The sequence below is a fragment of the Struthio camelus genome, chromosome Z (genome assembly GCF_040807025.1).
Source record: "Struthio camelus isolate bStrCam1 chromosome Z, bStrCam1.hap1, whole genome shotgun sequence".
NCBI classification, from domain to species: Eukaryota; Metazoa; Chordata; class Aves; order Struthioniformes; family Struthionidae; genus Struthio; species Struthio camelus.
The window spans coordinates 48,111,684-48,126,565 of record NC_090982.1 but is presented as its reverse complement, the minus strand read 5'-3'; the positions used below and the strand labels follow the sequence as shown (position 1 = coordinate 48,126,565).

Here is a 14,882-nt window from a genome sequence, read left to right as displayed (position 1 = left end):
TAATGTTTATCTATAGAGGGTCTGACATAGGAAGTATTGAAATCCAAGAGGTGATCCAGCAGTAGTATTATTCCTGTGTGCGCCATGCTTTGGGGAATTTCTAGGAGATGTTTTCTATTTTCCAGTTGTGCAAATATTGTTGGATTTCTATAAAGTTACTTATATAGGACTATCCAGACTCACAGCTTTCTCAAGGTCCACCAATCCTCCTCCTCATTGATAATGATCAGGATGTGGTCAAGGTAAAATGTAGTTTTCACTAAGACTGTGACTAGAATTGTTTTTTTTTAAATTTTTTTGCTAGAGTTGGACTCTCATGCTGTAAACCATTATTTTAGCAGAACTGAGGAAACTGGATAGTTTATTGTACAGATGCACAAAATGAATTTGGATATAAAATGTAGATTATGTGGTTTGAATGAAGTCACGAATAAGTTGTGAAACTTATGTACTGGCTAAAATTCTTTGCTTCACACAATGTCAAATGTCAGTGTTCATTTTCTTCTGTTTTCTTTGACCTGTATTACTTACAGAGTTTGCTTTTTGATTAATACTATCTTAGTAACCTTAGTTCACAAGGATAGTTCACCAAGGTATAATAAATAATTTTATACTATAGCAGTAACTATCATGAAAATGAGAGTGAGCAGTGCAATGCAGACTATTCCTGGAATATAGGATAATGTTTTAGTCTTACAGGTGGAGAAAATAAAGGTGCTGTGGAAATAGTATTTAAGCAGTTCAATCACAGGAATTATATCTGTTGAAAAAGGTATGTGTTTTTAGATATAAGTCTAGTTTGTGTAGTTGTGTTCAGTTACTGAAGATGGTCATTCTGAGTGTTTTTTTGTTTGTTTGTTTGTTTGGGGCAGTTTTTTGAGTTGTTTTTGGAAAAAAAATGAAGTCCCTCATCTGAAAATCTCAAAATGCTTTACAGCATGTCACTATTGCTCTGAGGTGGGGAAATCTACTTATTTTATAGTTGGGAAAAAACAATGTCTAACAATACAGACAGCAAGCAGAAGAGCTGAGATTATGGAGAAATCACTACTGAAGCTAGCTTGGATCGTCTCTAGTGTCTTATTACTAGTCATCTGTGAAAAAGAGGATGGACATGAGTTACATGAGGAACTGAGAAATGATTAGCATTACAGTTAATATTTTTCCATTAGTACTCATTGTGTGATAACTACAATAAGAAGAAGAAATAAAGTGTAAAGGAGGAGCACTTGGAAGGATGTGCTTCTGATCCTCTAATATTTATTTTTCAAATCTGCTATTAGACACTATTTGATATGTTCTTCACACAGAGAAAAAGTAGCATTATGTGCACAGCAAGAACCTTTTGAAATGCATGTGTTTTGATTTAATTAGCCAACCAGCATTGGAAATTACCTGAAGTGGTTGAAAGATTGGATATATCTGTAGAGCACAAAAAACAACAGTTTCACTTGTAGACTTGCCACCCCTTCTTCTTTGATCAGATAATGGACTATTTTGAATTAAACGTGCAAAGAAGGTATACTGAACTTGTTCACTGATTACTTGTTTTTATCAGCTGAGGATGTTTTAACTACTTGGTCCAGGGAAGAGGTAAAACATGACTAATCACTTCAGTGAGGCAGTCTGTCCTGCGGGTTTTGTAATGTGAGGTTTGTCTCTTTTTTGTTTTAATGGGTGGAATCCCATTGAAATACTGGGTATTACTTGCTATGCAGCTCTTTCCAGGGCGTTCTGAAAGAAAAGTTTGGGGTTTAAGTCCTCGCTGACAGATATGAATCCAGAAGGTAGCGACTCTCGCACAAAGAAATTGCCTCCACTTCCTCTTTAACTTGCTATTGGATTTTCAGCAAAAGTCATTAGAGCTATCTGCTGTAGTTTCAGCAGCCCAGCCTGTATTAGCCATATGCAGTCTATGGTTTGATAGAAACTTTAGCATAGTGCTTAAAAATGAGATTTCTGCTTTACATATTAATGTTTTCCTCTTTGGTAGTTAGAGTAAGGGGCTTTTTCATTTGTTTTTAATACCCGTAGGAGCTTCTATAACCATCGTATCAAACAGTGAAAGTCATAGCTTTTCTTTTACTAATGAACTTTTTTGTAAGCTGCTGAGTGTAATTTGTGCCCAATTTGTTTAGCTTTCACAATGCAAAATAATGAGTATTTGCTGCCTTTATATGTTAACAATAATGCTGATTTTATGGAATTACTGCAGCAAGTAGTAAATGGTATATGAAAAGAAAAACAATGCCCCATCCAGAGAAGCATCTAATTCCCTGCAATTGTATCTGTCCTTCTTTAGGATATTTACTTTTCAGAAAGTTAAGAAGAAGAGAAAACAAACTGAACACATTTATTTTAAAAGACCATCTAGAAAGTGTGATGAGTTATTACAAATATTTAACAGGGTAGTTATCTGTAATATTGATTTTTCACAGTAGTTTTCTAATCATCAGCTCTATATATTTACAGTTTATTTTGTTTTTACTCACTGATGTCATCTATCATACCTATTGTCTCTTGAATGAAACCCCATTGTATTTCATACAGAGAATAAGATGTAAAGGTTTTTCTATAGGCCCCTTAACAGCATTATACCAATATCACTTTTAGCCTTTCTGCTTCTTAACTATGCCGCATGTAATAAAATATGCTTCTACTTGAAGGCCATTTCAAGAGAGAGGAGAAGGAAGTAAAAAAAGGACTATTTCCTCCTTGTGCGGAAAAGGGAGGAATATTTTTGTTTCTTAGTCCATGCAGTGGAACAGCCTCCAGACCAAGCCTAGCTGATAGGAGAGGTTTAGAAGAGAGAGCAACTAAATGTTGTGAAATAGGCTGGTCATACGAAAGAGATGGGATAGAGAATGGAATGGTATATGCATTTCAGGGAGTATACAGGGATACTCTGCTGTGAAATACCCTGCTTCCTTTTATCAGGAGCAAGTAGAACATTATAAACATAAAAGATGTTTCTAAAATGAATTAGAATCCTGAGAATTGGAAGAAAATTAAAGTTGTTATTTATTTAAAGCAATAGAGCTAATATTTTGAGACCCTTACTTTTGTCAGATGCTAGCTACAAGTTCTCTAATGAATCACAGTGGCCAAAGTGTATTTTTGGCCTTTTCTCTTGTATCTAGACTCAAAATTATCAGCCTAATTCTAGATCAAAAGACATGTCAGAGATGAGGAGAAACAGGGAAGAAACTGTTTGGACTAAACTGAAAAATCTAAGCAACATGCTCAAAATAAAGAAAAAAACCATGAGGAAGTTATAAATGTCAATGTAACAGTACTTTTTAAAAACAGTTTTAAGCATATAAATACAAATAGGGAAATCTGGAATATTCACCAAGCACTGCTAGGAATACAAAACAGAGGTAAAATGACAAGGGAATTGCTAACAAAATACCTGACATGCATGACATCTGTAAGCAACTTGAGCAATTAACATAATAAATGTTAAAAGAACAGAAATTGTGGAGAAATTCCAAGTAAGAAAACAGAGAGAAAAGAAAAACCTGAAAATTCACTTACCGTGGATGTAATTAACAGAATATGAAATGGCTGATAGTGGAACACTGATAATGAAATTGTAATTGCACCATTTCACCCTCCTGAGCAGCAAGTTATTAAAAGTACAAAGTAACAAAATTTTTGGTTGGCATTTAGCATGATTTTAAAGGGCAGTGGATCTGCTGAACATTGCTGGTTCACAATCCAAGAACCAACCCTGAGAGGAATCCTGAAAAAGAAAACTAAATGCGTGAGGAAGGAAATTAAAAAACCCATTAAAAAGACTATGACTAAAGTTAATGAAAAAGAGAAAGAGAAGTTCACATCTAAAGTCTTTTCTAAATAAGCGGGAGAAAGAGCACACCTGACGTATAAGAAAGGAAAAGAATAAATCTGCTTAAAATAGAAGTAAGCATAGTAAGTCCTCAAGAGACTTTATTAACAGAAATAATATATACTGTTATAGCTTTAGAAGGGTGGATGTTCTAGTTAAAAGCAAAAAAGATATAATACTGTGAGACTCATGACCTGCACTACTATATTTGCTATGCTAATTATATCTTTATTAGTAAGTTACGTGTCTTATCTTACAATGCATCCTTTTCTATCTCGCTGTTGTCAGCTGGGCACTCATTATTTCTTAAATTTGTATTGATGCTCTGTGAAAGATGGTGATAAAAGTTCTTCCCTATTTGATAGATGAGTAACTGAGACAAAAAGAAAGAGGAAACCACTTGCCCAGAAAGATTGATGATGGACTTAACAGTTATGTCCACCTGCACAAGTTGCGGGTCATTACCTGATCCCTGGCCCATTGGCCCTCCCTTGGTGCTTGCGTACAGTGTGGCAGCTGGAATAGCGCGATTCAGCGACCCGCTGCCAGCTGATAGAACAGCTTTAAAACGAGAGTTTCATGAAGCAAAAACACTCTGTGTCTTTGGTCTTTCAAAGGACCTTGTGTTGATTCACCTATATCCAGAAAATAGCGTCATAATGTTAACCAGCTTTCTCAGGTACCAGTTTGATTGTCATGGAAGTGTGTTTGAAAACTTTTGGTAATTATAAAAACTGCCTCTTTTAGATTACTGTGAAAGAAAAAGAAAACTAGCACATACAAAACACACAAAAGTTAGATGAACTGTGCATATTCGTCATGTACAAGCATTATACTGTATATACTCTTTCCAATATATTTTCCCTTACTAAATTGACTAAATATGAGGAATAAATCTGTGAGAGCTCTCTTAATCAGACTCAGAACATTTTTAAATACTAGGTCTGATTCAGGTAGGAAGATGTCCATGATTTTAACTGGCTCTATAAATTTTCTTTGAGAATCTACCTCGTACGACTTTTTCCATTCCCTGTGTGTATCTGTCGCAACATCCAGACTGTATTGAGCAAAGCAATAAAATCTTACAAATTTGGTGCGTGCCTTGGGCACAGTTCTACATTAGTCTCCTCCCAAAGGAATCTAGTTTGCTTGCACCTAAACTACTCTTCAAAACCAATGAATGTGCAAGTAAATGGGAATGCTCAGGGCGTTCACTTCAAAACAAAGCTGCAGCTCCAATTCAAAACATTAAAGTTAATGCAGGTATTGTGGAATATTCATGTACATCAACTCATTTTAGCTATTTAAACTGAAACCAAACATTATAAATTAAAAAAAATACTTTGCCCATGAATTGCTACTGATGCTACAGAATTAATTCTGTTAGCTAACACTTTACTGTCTAAAAACCTTAATTTATTATTATTCAAAATTTATGCTCTAAAGAAGCTGTATTAGTCCTTTTATCAGCTATTAGTACAGGTTGTCTCCTAATCTGAAAAGAATCCTTGAGGTGGAGGTAGGGTAAAGAAGGTTGTTGATTTTTCTGGGCTTCTCATCCATCAGTAAGCCAAAATATAATTTCCTGAAGTCCTGAGTAGCTCTTGAATCTGTAAAAATTTGACTGTTTATTTCTTGGTTTAACTTAGAGACCTGGCCGCAAGGAACTGCTTGGTAGGTGAAAGCAACATTTTGAAAATAAGTGATTTTGGAATGTCTCGTCAAGAAGATGATGGAGTATATTCATCTTCAGGCTTAAAGCAGATTCCTATCAAGTGGACTGCTCCAGAAGCTCTCAACTATGGTGAGGATAGCCCTTTATTTTCTTACTATAAATATATTCAAAATAAGATGCAGGAGAATTACACCATGGACAATATTTGAGAATATGTTCTTCTTCCTTGTGCCCAGCTCAGAACAACAGATGTTTAAAATAGTTTTAATATTTCCGCCTCATTTAAGTTATGTATAAAATACTATTCTCTTCAGAAAGAACAAGGCAGCAATATCAAAACTGCTACGGATTTAACAATAAACTAATACTTTAGTTACTCTGCTGACTCATTGCAATTGACCACCTAGTCAGTCACCTAAATCATAATCATTAGCAAAATGAATGGCAATATGCACTTATGGCAGTGATTATTCTACCATTTTTTTGAAAATGGTAGAAAATTTGAATATTTTAGTGCACTCTATTAGATAAACCTTTGCATGAGAGAAAAATATGGTCAGAATTTTTTTTTTAACTGCAGCTTTTCTTAACCTTCATTTTTATATATTACTGTGCTATTATCATGGGAGAAAAATTCCATTATTTCTGATTGAGGGAAGTGGTCCATACTATGTGGGTAGTAGGTTCAGAACAAAAATAGAAGATGCCAGATTTTGCTTTTTAGTTGATAGGTGAAACTAAAGAAATAAGTTCTACTGAGTAAAGTAGGCTGTGAAGAAGCAGCATATTAAACGATTGTCATGTTTTGAATGCCATTCTGTCAAGCAATTCTTTACTTCAGTTCTTAAAAAAAGTAAATGTTTAAATCTTTCTATAAGTATTTCTCCCATATCTTAAAGCTTTTTTAAAACCATGTGGAAATCATAGCATTTTGACTTATAATCGATAGAAAAAAGCTTCCTTTCATTAGTATTTTTGCAGGAGCCAATACCATAACACAGTAATGCAAAACTTTCCTTTGGAAAGCTAACAATAAATGTAGCTTCAGTGATTGACTCTGTATTATCAATTATTCTAAGAGGTGCTAGTGTTGATAATATTCACTGCAGAATATAACTTCTATTTCAGGTATTTATCCCACTATAAAATGGTGTTTCGGATTTTTATTGTCGTTATTTCAAAAGTGCTTACAGTTTATTTGCTATATAATGGAAATCCATTTCTCTGTACCATAGACAGCCCAGAGGAAACTGGCTTTTGTGACACCACCTTTATTTTGTACTTGTGAACCTTAGCTATTTTCCGTATCTTTACAGGAGAGAAAACATCTTTATTTATTTCATATTTCCTAAAATGCATCCATACTCAGCCAGCTTTTAGTGTCTTTCTGCAGCGTTTGGAAAATAGCCTATCTAAAAATTTGTTAATGTGTTCAGCAGTCTAATATTTAGCTTCAACCATGTTTTGCAAGTTTTCTGAGTTATTTTTGATGGGACATTTTTTTTCCACTCCCTTGAAAAGTGCAAGTAAAAATAACTAGTTTGTGTTTTACCATCCTAATTATATGGTTGTAAGTATTACGTTAATTTGTGTGGGTAATGTTGAAAGTAATCAAGGATACCAGAATGAGACAGAACTAAATGTGTAGTATCTCAAAACCAGGTGACAACCACTGGGCATGTCAGTTCTCAGTGGCAAAATTTAAGGGTTGAAGGAAAATGAGAGACAGGGTCATTTGGCCATTACACGAATGATACAGTGCTTAAACAAAAAGTTCATTTTTAAATCACTATGAATTCACTTTATATGACAAATTAATAGCAGTCACAAAAAAAATTTTAAATGATAAAATACAAGTTGGGAATTCTAGAAACGAGATTAATACAAATCGTTATGGAGCAGTGTCTGAAGTCATGAGTGAAATCCTGAAGCTACCTGAGTTGTAGTTCAGTGGGTAGTGTTCATTGCCATTCCATCCCATTATTTTTATTTGGAGCTACTTGATTTCCATCACTTCCAGCAAGTGAAAAAATTGCTTTAAAAGCACCTAGTAAAATTACAGACTTAGGCAAAGGTGTGGGGTAGTTTTGCTTCCTATTCTCTCAAAATTAAAATACAGGTATTTTATGCATATGTCTTTCTACTACAGTTTTTTAGTTCTTGGTAACATTAATAAATTATTGTATTTATTTGTTTATAAAAGAGCATGCCCTTATTTTGCCCAGATGTTATCATAGTGGGAAAGATAATTGACTGTGCAGAACTTGTACTTTCTTTTAAACAAAACTAGTCACTTTATCTTGTGTCTACTGAATGACTCTAATGAAAAGTGTTAAATTATTGGATGCCAAACTCTGAAGAGAGTTGATATACAGACAAGAAAACTAATCTTGCCACAAACAGCATAGTGAGTGTCCATAATTACTATCTGCTAGGCACACAAGCTAATGTAGCACAGCTGGAAATGGTATTTAGTTTAAGAGCTAACTGAACTTTCTGATGTCAGAACAGTTGTCATAGCACCAACTATCACTAATTTACATGTATTTTCCTAGTCTAAGTGAAGAATATTGGGCTTTCAGTGATTAGCTGAAAATGTGACACAAGCAAGAGGATTATAGGGCCATTCTGGAAATGCAGCAGGAGGAGAGGGAAGTAACAGAAGTGAGCTAATTTGGTTTGTTTAGTGCTCAGAGAGGAAAGAACAATGCATTTGCAAGCACATGTATGCTTTTAAGAATAAAGACACTTACAGAATATAACAAAGAAATAACAAAGAAATACGGCCATGAAAATTGATAAAAGAAATTTGGTAAATGGATTTTTAAGATATTAAAGATATTAAGATATTTTCATAGCCCCTGCTGCAAAGGACTAGGAGCTGTCACTTCCAGACTTCTTAATGTGAATCCAATTAGAGATAATAAAAATATCTCCCCCAAGACCTGTCCTTCTATCCTATAAGCCTATAAGGCTTTCATTCTACAATGAGGTTTGGAATTCTGTTATCTTAATTTTGCCATCTATCTGAAGCATATTTGAAGATAACAGAACCAGGAGGCCAGATTTTTTTTAACTGATTGGTCACATCATTCTTCAAGATACAAATCACTTGAAACAACTGTAAAGTAGTTTTATTTTCAGACAGTAGCTTCTCAGAGTAAGACACCTAAGCTCTCTTTGCAATTAAGGATTCCATTGATTTTGGCTCCTTTCAGAACACTTACTGCCCTGCTATGTCAGGCAACTGGAAAAGGTATGTTTTTAAAAAACTATCTTCAGAATTGAAAGTGATTGTAAACTAGGGAGAAAAAGTTGACATTTTCCTGTCCTTTTGTATTAAAAGAAAAGTAGATCTTTTATGGTTGTCATTTGAAATACGGGAGACTATGGCATCTGAAGAATGTTCATTGGGAGCTACAGTTTTCTTCTCTTTAAAGCCTGCCAAAATAATGCCTCTACAGAAAATTTGTGTCCATAATTATCTAAAACATGAATTATTCTTGGAAATATTCTGTAAGTTAAGTCGTTGGTTTTCTCTCCTTTCCTTAGGGAGATACACATCGGAGAGTGATGTATGGAGCTTTGGAATCCTTTTGTGGGAGACTTTCAGTTTAGGAGTGTGCCCATACCCTGGAATGACCAACCAACAAGCACGAGAACAAGTGGAGAAAGGTAGTTATTTGTGGGGAGCAGAAGAGATGCTGTACAGATCCATAGGGACTTAGGTACCTACAATATAAAAGTAGCAAAGAAATGCCATATGGATGTTATCTAGCAACTTTAACAGAAATGTTATTAGACTATTTAATTGTTAGGTCTAGCTTTTTGGAAGGAGTAGTGTGATTTATAGGCTTCTTGCAAGAAGGAAGATACTGACCAGTAACTTAAAGGAGGAAAGAGTTACAGAATGTTGGCTTTCACCATTAGAGACCTAAAAGGTGAGATGAAAAGGAGGGATTGATTGCCATGCAAAGCAGAAGCTTGACTAGAATGAATTAGTTAAGATAATGCTAATGCAGGTGTAATATTCCCCAACTGCTAGGGGAAAAAATTGTATCATTCCATTTTCTCTTTTAAAGCATTTCAGACAAAATTTTAACAATTACGGTGGAGATGGGCAAACTGGTTGAGCAGTGCATGACACAGTTCTCTCTTACAGAATAGTCAAAAGGCTTTAAATAAAGTAGCAAATAACTGTGAGCAGTATTTCAGGTCTTTGATTCCTTTTTATTATTTTTAGTGGCATTTCAAAACTGTTCTTCCTCTACATAGTACTACTGTGTAATGCATAAACAGGTTCTAAGCTAGTAAAGCTGCTAATGATAAAAAAGTTAGTTCACTGATTTATGTAAAATGCTATTGTTAATTATAATTGCTGCAGACAAGCACTGAAATTTGAAGGCCAAAGCAAAAATCTGATGTTTTCCAGAGCAGAGGAGTGTTTATAAAAACAAGTCATACCACCTAACTACTGATTCTGTATGAATCCACTGAGAAGAGTAATCCCTTGGAATTGATACAGTTCCAAAATTTGGAAGTTCTCAGGGTATGGACAACAGTTACTTACCTGTGCCTTCTGAATGATCAGCTGATAACTTACTTCAGTGATTGTTCATTTGCCTATTCTCCGCTAAGTCAGAGACCTCCTTTAGTTGATCACAGCACAGAGGTGTGGAAAGCCACTGCCTGTATGAGCAAACCAGAAGAGTAGGAGTGTTAAGATGGTATGGAAAAATATTAAAGTAAGTTAAGAGAACACGGGGAGTAAAGCAAGGAAGGAGAAAGTACAAATGGGAGAGGGAACTTCTAAAGAGAGCAAAATGTGGTAGAAGCATGAGAACAGAAGTAGATGCAAAAGAGAGCAAAGAAATTTGCTCCCATCATAATGTTTATTATTGATTTCCTCAGTGGGGAAAAAGAGGCGGACAGAACTGAAACTTAAGTGGGTAGCTACATCCTCAGATTCAGGAAACCAATCTAAGTGTGTTGCTGCCTTTAGGGATGGTAGAAGCATATGGGGAATTTACCATACCCCAAATTAAATGTTATTGGTAGTTGAGCTTCAATTAGTTGACTAATTAGCCAGCTCAAATGGGTAATATATTGCAGACTTTGTTCATATTACAAGTCATGTAAAATCTACCCTCAAATTTTTTTTTTTATGCAATGATCTTGAACTTTCCTCCTTTATTTTTAGATTTGTTTAGATATATCATTTTTCAACACTAAATATTTTTCCCTTTACCAGGATACCGAATGTCAGCACCACAAAAGTGTCCAGAGGAAATATATAAAATAATGCAGAGGTGCTGGGACTACAAACCTGAAAACCGGCCAAAATTCAGTGAGATTCAAAAAGAGTTGTCTTCCATCAAAAAGAAAGTGACATAGTGATAAACTAGTGCTAAACTCAATCTGCAGGACTTTATTTTCCAATGAAGTAATATTTTCCCCTCAAACCCTATGCGTTTATACAGCACTATTTGCAATATTATTCTAGGGTTACTTTAAAATTAACTGTGTTTTATATGCACGTATACACCACCTCGAATGATGTCGACACCTGCATTGAAGACATATTCTGCCAAATGCTATATATCTAGTCACAGTAATATTGTCATTTAGGATACATGTAAATAGAAGAGCACATACTGTAGATTTAAGGGACTGTGGCTTCTATCCACTTTACAGCAAGTAACTGCTAGTGACATTTTTCAGAGGTTTTCTACTTCATGCTGTGTTCTCATTCTGTTATCCCTGTCCCGGATATCAACAGTAATGGCACTCTGATGTGGTGACTTTGTCGTACATGATGGCCTTAAAACTGAAAACAGATTTTGGCAAGTATTTCAACTAGAAACTTTTGTATTTTTTAAATTCTTTCTGCAACTGAACAGTATTTTCAAATGATCCTTTGCCTGATGAAGGTCAATTAAGATTCTGGACATAAATGTATTTACTAAACAGTGAAATCCAGAATTTTCTTTTGTAGAAAACAGAGCTACATCTGCATTTCTTACCACATTATAGTAAATACTTCTGACTTTGGATGTGATTTACTTAAACTACTGCTTTTTTCCTATGAAGCTACCACAGTTCAGTAATGTGTCTCCTTTGCAATGACCTGTGTTTATTTAAGAAAAAAAAGGCCAATGTCAAGTCTTGACTATACATACATTGTTAGGAAATGCTGCAAATCATCTGCCCTCCAAAGAATAAGTAAAAGCAGTTGATGTGCACGTGTAGAAAAGGCCAACAACAAGGAGGTTTGCTAACAGTAGCAGCTTATAGTAGCTAACCAATTGCATTGATTTTAGAGAAGTAAAGAATGTGAATTGTTAGATTTGCTTTTGATCCTGAATTTTTTCCTTATATTTGTAATGATTTTCAGTATGCAGCTGGCGTCTGCAAAAGCATATGCAAAACGAAAGTACATTCCATGCCTAGTGTCCAAAGAAAAAGGCTACTTCTGTATGGCATATGGAAATTGTTCATGACACCAAGATATGTTTTAAGCCTGTGGCAGACTGAACAAGTCAGAATAGAAACATTAACCTTTTAACTTTCTTAAATCATTACAATCGGATTTCAGAACACTGGGGAGAAGGGAACTGTAAATGCCACCAGGAAGGGAGAAGCTTGTATAAAAATAACATTCCTCCAGAAAGAGTAAACGCTCAGCAATCAGGAGAGGAAAGGCACGGTTTGTTAGTATGGCTCTTGGTCCTGTTTGCAAATGGGATTATTTTCTAGGGTCCTGCACAGAGATAGGAACAAGTTACAGCATCCTGGTCTGAGTTCCAGAATTAAGGTGCTTAAACTTTCTCTAGGAGTTAGCTAAAAATCACCAGATCAAGGGACGTCAGTTGCTGCTAGTGCAAGTAAGAAACAGGGGACTGAAGGTAAAGCAGCATCTGGAATGTTTATTAGCCCTATTTCACTGGGACAGGGGAACTGAGATGTAGCAAAGTCTGTGGCTACATTGCCTTTTCTTTTTGTTAAGGTGACTTTTCTATTGTCCACAGCATTTTTTACTCTTTAAAGTATATTTGTGGTAGTGGTGAGTGGTAATGTTTAAGGGCTGTGTGTGACCAAAATATGCATAGTCTAGAAGAGTTTGTCTGTTACATTGAAGTTAGCATCCAAATAAAACAGTGAATAAGCATGCTGGAGCAATCAATCACCTTCGTTTGAGGTGGAACTGTTATCAGTCAAGTAGAGGGGATGGTGAATGCGTCTTGCCTTTTTGAATGGATTTTTTTCTTGGAGCTAAGGGAGCAACTGCATAAATACGAAGGTCTAGCATTTGAAAATTTTAGTGGCATAAATTTAGATTTCCTTATAAGCATACTGGACATATTTACTTTCTACTGTGCTTACAAGTAGCCCAAATATATGTTTCAAGAGCAAGGGGAAACTTTTTTGTCAGTTTGTATGCTTTTAAATATTACACAAAGCTTGTGCCTTAATTTGCTAGTAATGTAACGTGAATGCAAATGTACAAAGATTCAAGGAATGTACAACAACATTTGGAAAAAAATTTCCAAATCCAAGAGTCATCCAACTGCAGGTCCTTATCCTGCACCACTAAAGTCTGCAAGTAAGGACAATAGTGTCTTCTCTTGTCAACATTCATAGCTTTGGAGAGTTAATATTCTTTTTATACGATAGAGATTACTTATGTCTTTGATATCCTCCTGACAGCAAAAAAATATTGTTTATTTGTCTTAAATTAACTGGACACCATCCTGACTTTCACATACAGATAAAAATTGTATTCATGTTTTATTCTGAAATAGCTAATGTTTGTAATTCATATCAAACTTCTGTTTAAAATGAAGAGTTTTTAAAACATAGGATATCTACAGCAACAAAAAAAATTGTTATTATTTCTGAAGTAGGCATCAGTTTAGTTCAAAAATAGCACCTCCTGGGAGATGACCAGAGTGAGTTTATAGGCATAGAGTAAATTTAAACACAGGTACATGTCTCTGAGATTATTTAAAGTGTTTTTGTATCATTGATTTGGCAGTGTTTGTGGCATAATTTGTTCATCATGTCTCACTAGTAATTACTGTAATTATACACTTTAGGAAGTGGAATCCATGTCAGGTATACCTATAGATACTATTTTTAAGTTTTTGTAAATTTAGTGCAGAGGAGGTCACAAACAAAACTACCATATGCTGAAATTTGAAAGTAGACATGGTATTCAGGAACCAAAACTGGCATATCTGTGTTCTGCGGACTTCTAATGACTTAAGTCTTGCATTGTTCATACCTTAAAACCAGCTACTGGTTATTTCGCTTGTTTACCCAATACTTTGTATATTCTAAAGCAGTTACAGAGAAGGTAGACTGGGTCTCTTTTGCAAGTAGTTTTTCAAGTAGGTTCTTATGTCTGCACTCTCCCAGTCAGGGGCAATCCAAGGGGCTTCTGAGTTTTTTAGGCTGTTAAATCGGAGAGACTCTGGGTACTGGCAGGGTCAGTTAGAATTACCAGTCTGTTACATGAGATGGACTTCTACAGGTTTATCTGTTACTTTCATCTTTTTCCAAGGAATTACAGTCATAGTTTCTAAAAAGATTGTTTTGAAGCCAATAATGCATGCTTAGTTTACATTGTTTTCAGTAGAAATTGAGCATTTATAGTAGCTTCAGAGTTCAATCATCAGTGAAATCATTAGAATTCCTAAGCATATATATTTCCATTTTTTAGAAAGTAAAATAATGAAAAGCATCATGTATGAAAACAGATTTTGCTTCAGCAGAGGTGTGGTCAGTCCTGTAGAGTCAACATTTCACAATACATTCCCTTTGAAAGTGTATATTTTCATTAATTTCCTTCTGCAACTACAGTTACTTTGCATTTTTGCTTCCTAACTTTAACAAAAGGCAGGTGCCTTTTTGCAGAGTTGCCTAACATTTTAAAGTTGTTATTGGAAAGTACATCACCAGAGGGCTTCCAGTAAAAAGTGCTGTTTCTAAAATAAGCCTCATCTTTGTTTGGAGAGAAAATTGTTTAAGGAAACATTAGTTTATTCACACCTAACCTTTTTTCATCCATGTATTTGACCACCTTTTATGCTTGTTCAAATGCTACAAGCACATCCCTAAAACTTACTCTGAAGTTATAATTTCATTATCCCCTCCCCATTGTGAAGATATTAATCAAAAAAAAAAAAAGATTCCTGAGGTTAAATAGAATAGCGAAAGCTCAGAGGCAATTGAATCTGTTCCCCCCACCCAAGAGAATTTTCTTAGATGTGTTGCTGCATAGACAGTAACAACAGTGATTAATTATAGGCTTGTTTCCAGTATTCTTATTGTCACATACTCTAAATGGCAGTGCCA

The 14,882-nt window shown here is 35.0% G+C and overlaps 1 protein-coding gene across 3 annotated transcripts in view; it reads left to right on the top strand.

Annotated features, from left to right (window-relative positions):
• FER (FER tyrosine kinase) overlaps window positions 1-14,411 on the top strand; it is a 179,308-nt gene extending 164,897 nt beyond the window's left edge. For all 3 annotated transcript variants that reach the window (XM_068927396.1, XM_068927398.1, XM_068927397.1), the window contains 3 exons: window positions 5,500-5,654; window positions 9,078-9,200; window positions 10,777-14,411. In XM_068927396.1, coding sequence (XP_068783497.1) covers window positions 5,500-5,654; window positions 9,078-9,200; window positions 10,777-10,919 — 421 coding nt within the window. In that variant the 3' untranslated portion in view covers window positions 10,920-14,411. The remainder of the gene's footprint in view (window positions 1-5,499; window positions 5,655-9,077; window positions 9,201-10,776) is intronic.
• The last annotated feature ends 471 nt before the right edge of the window (window positions 14,412-14,882 follow it).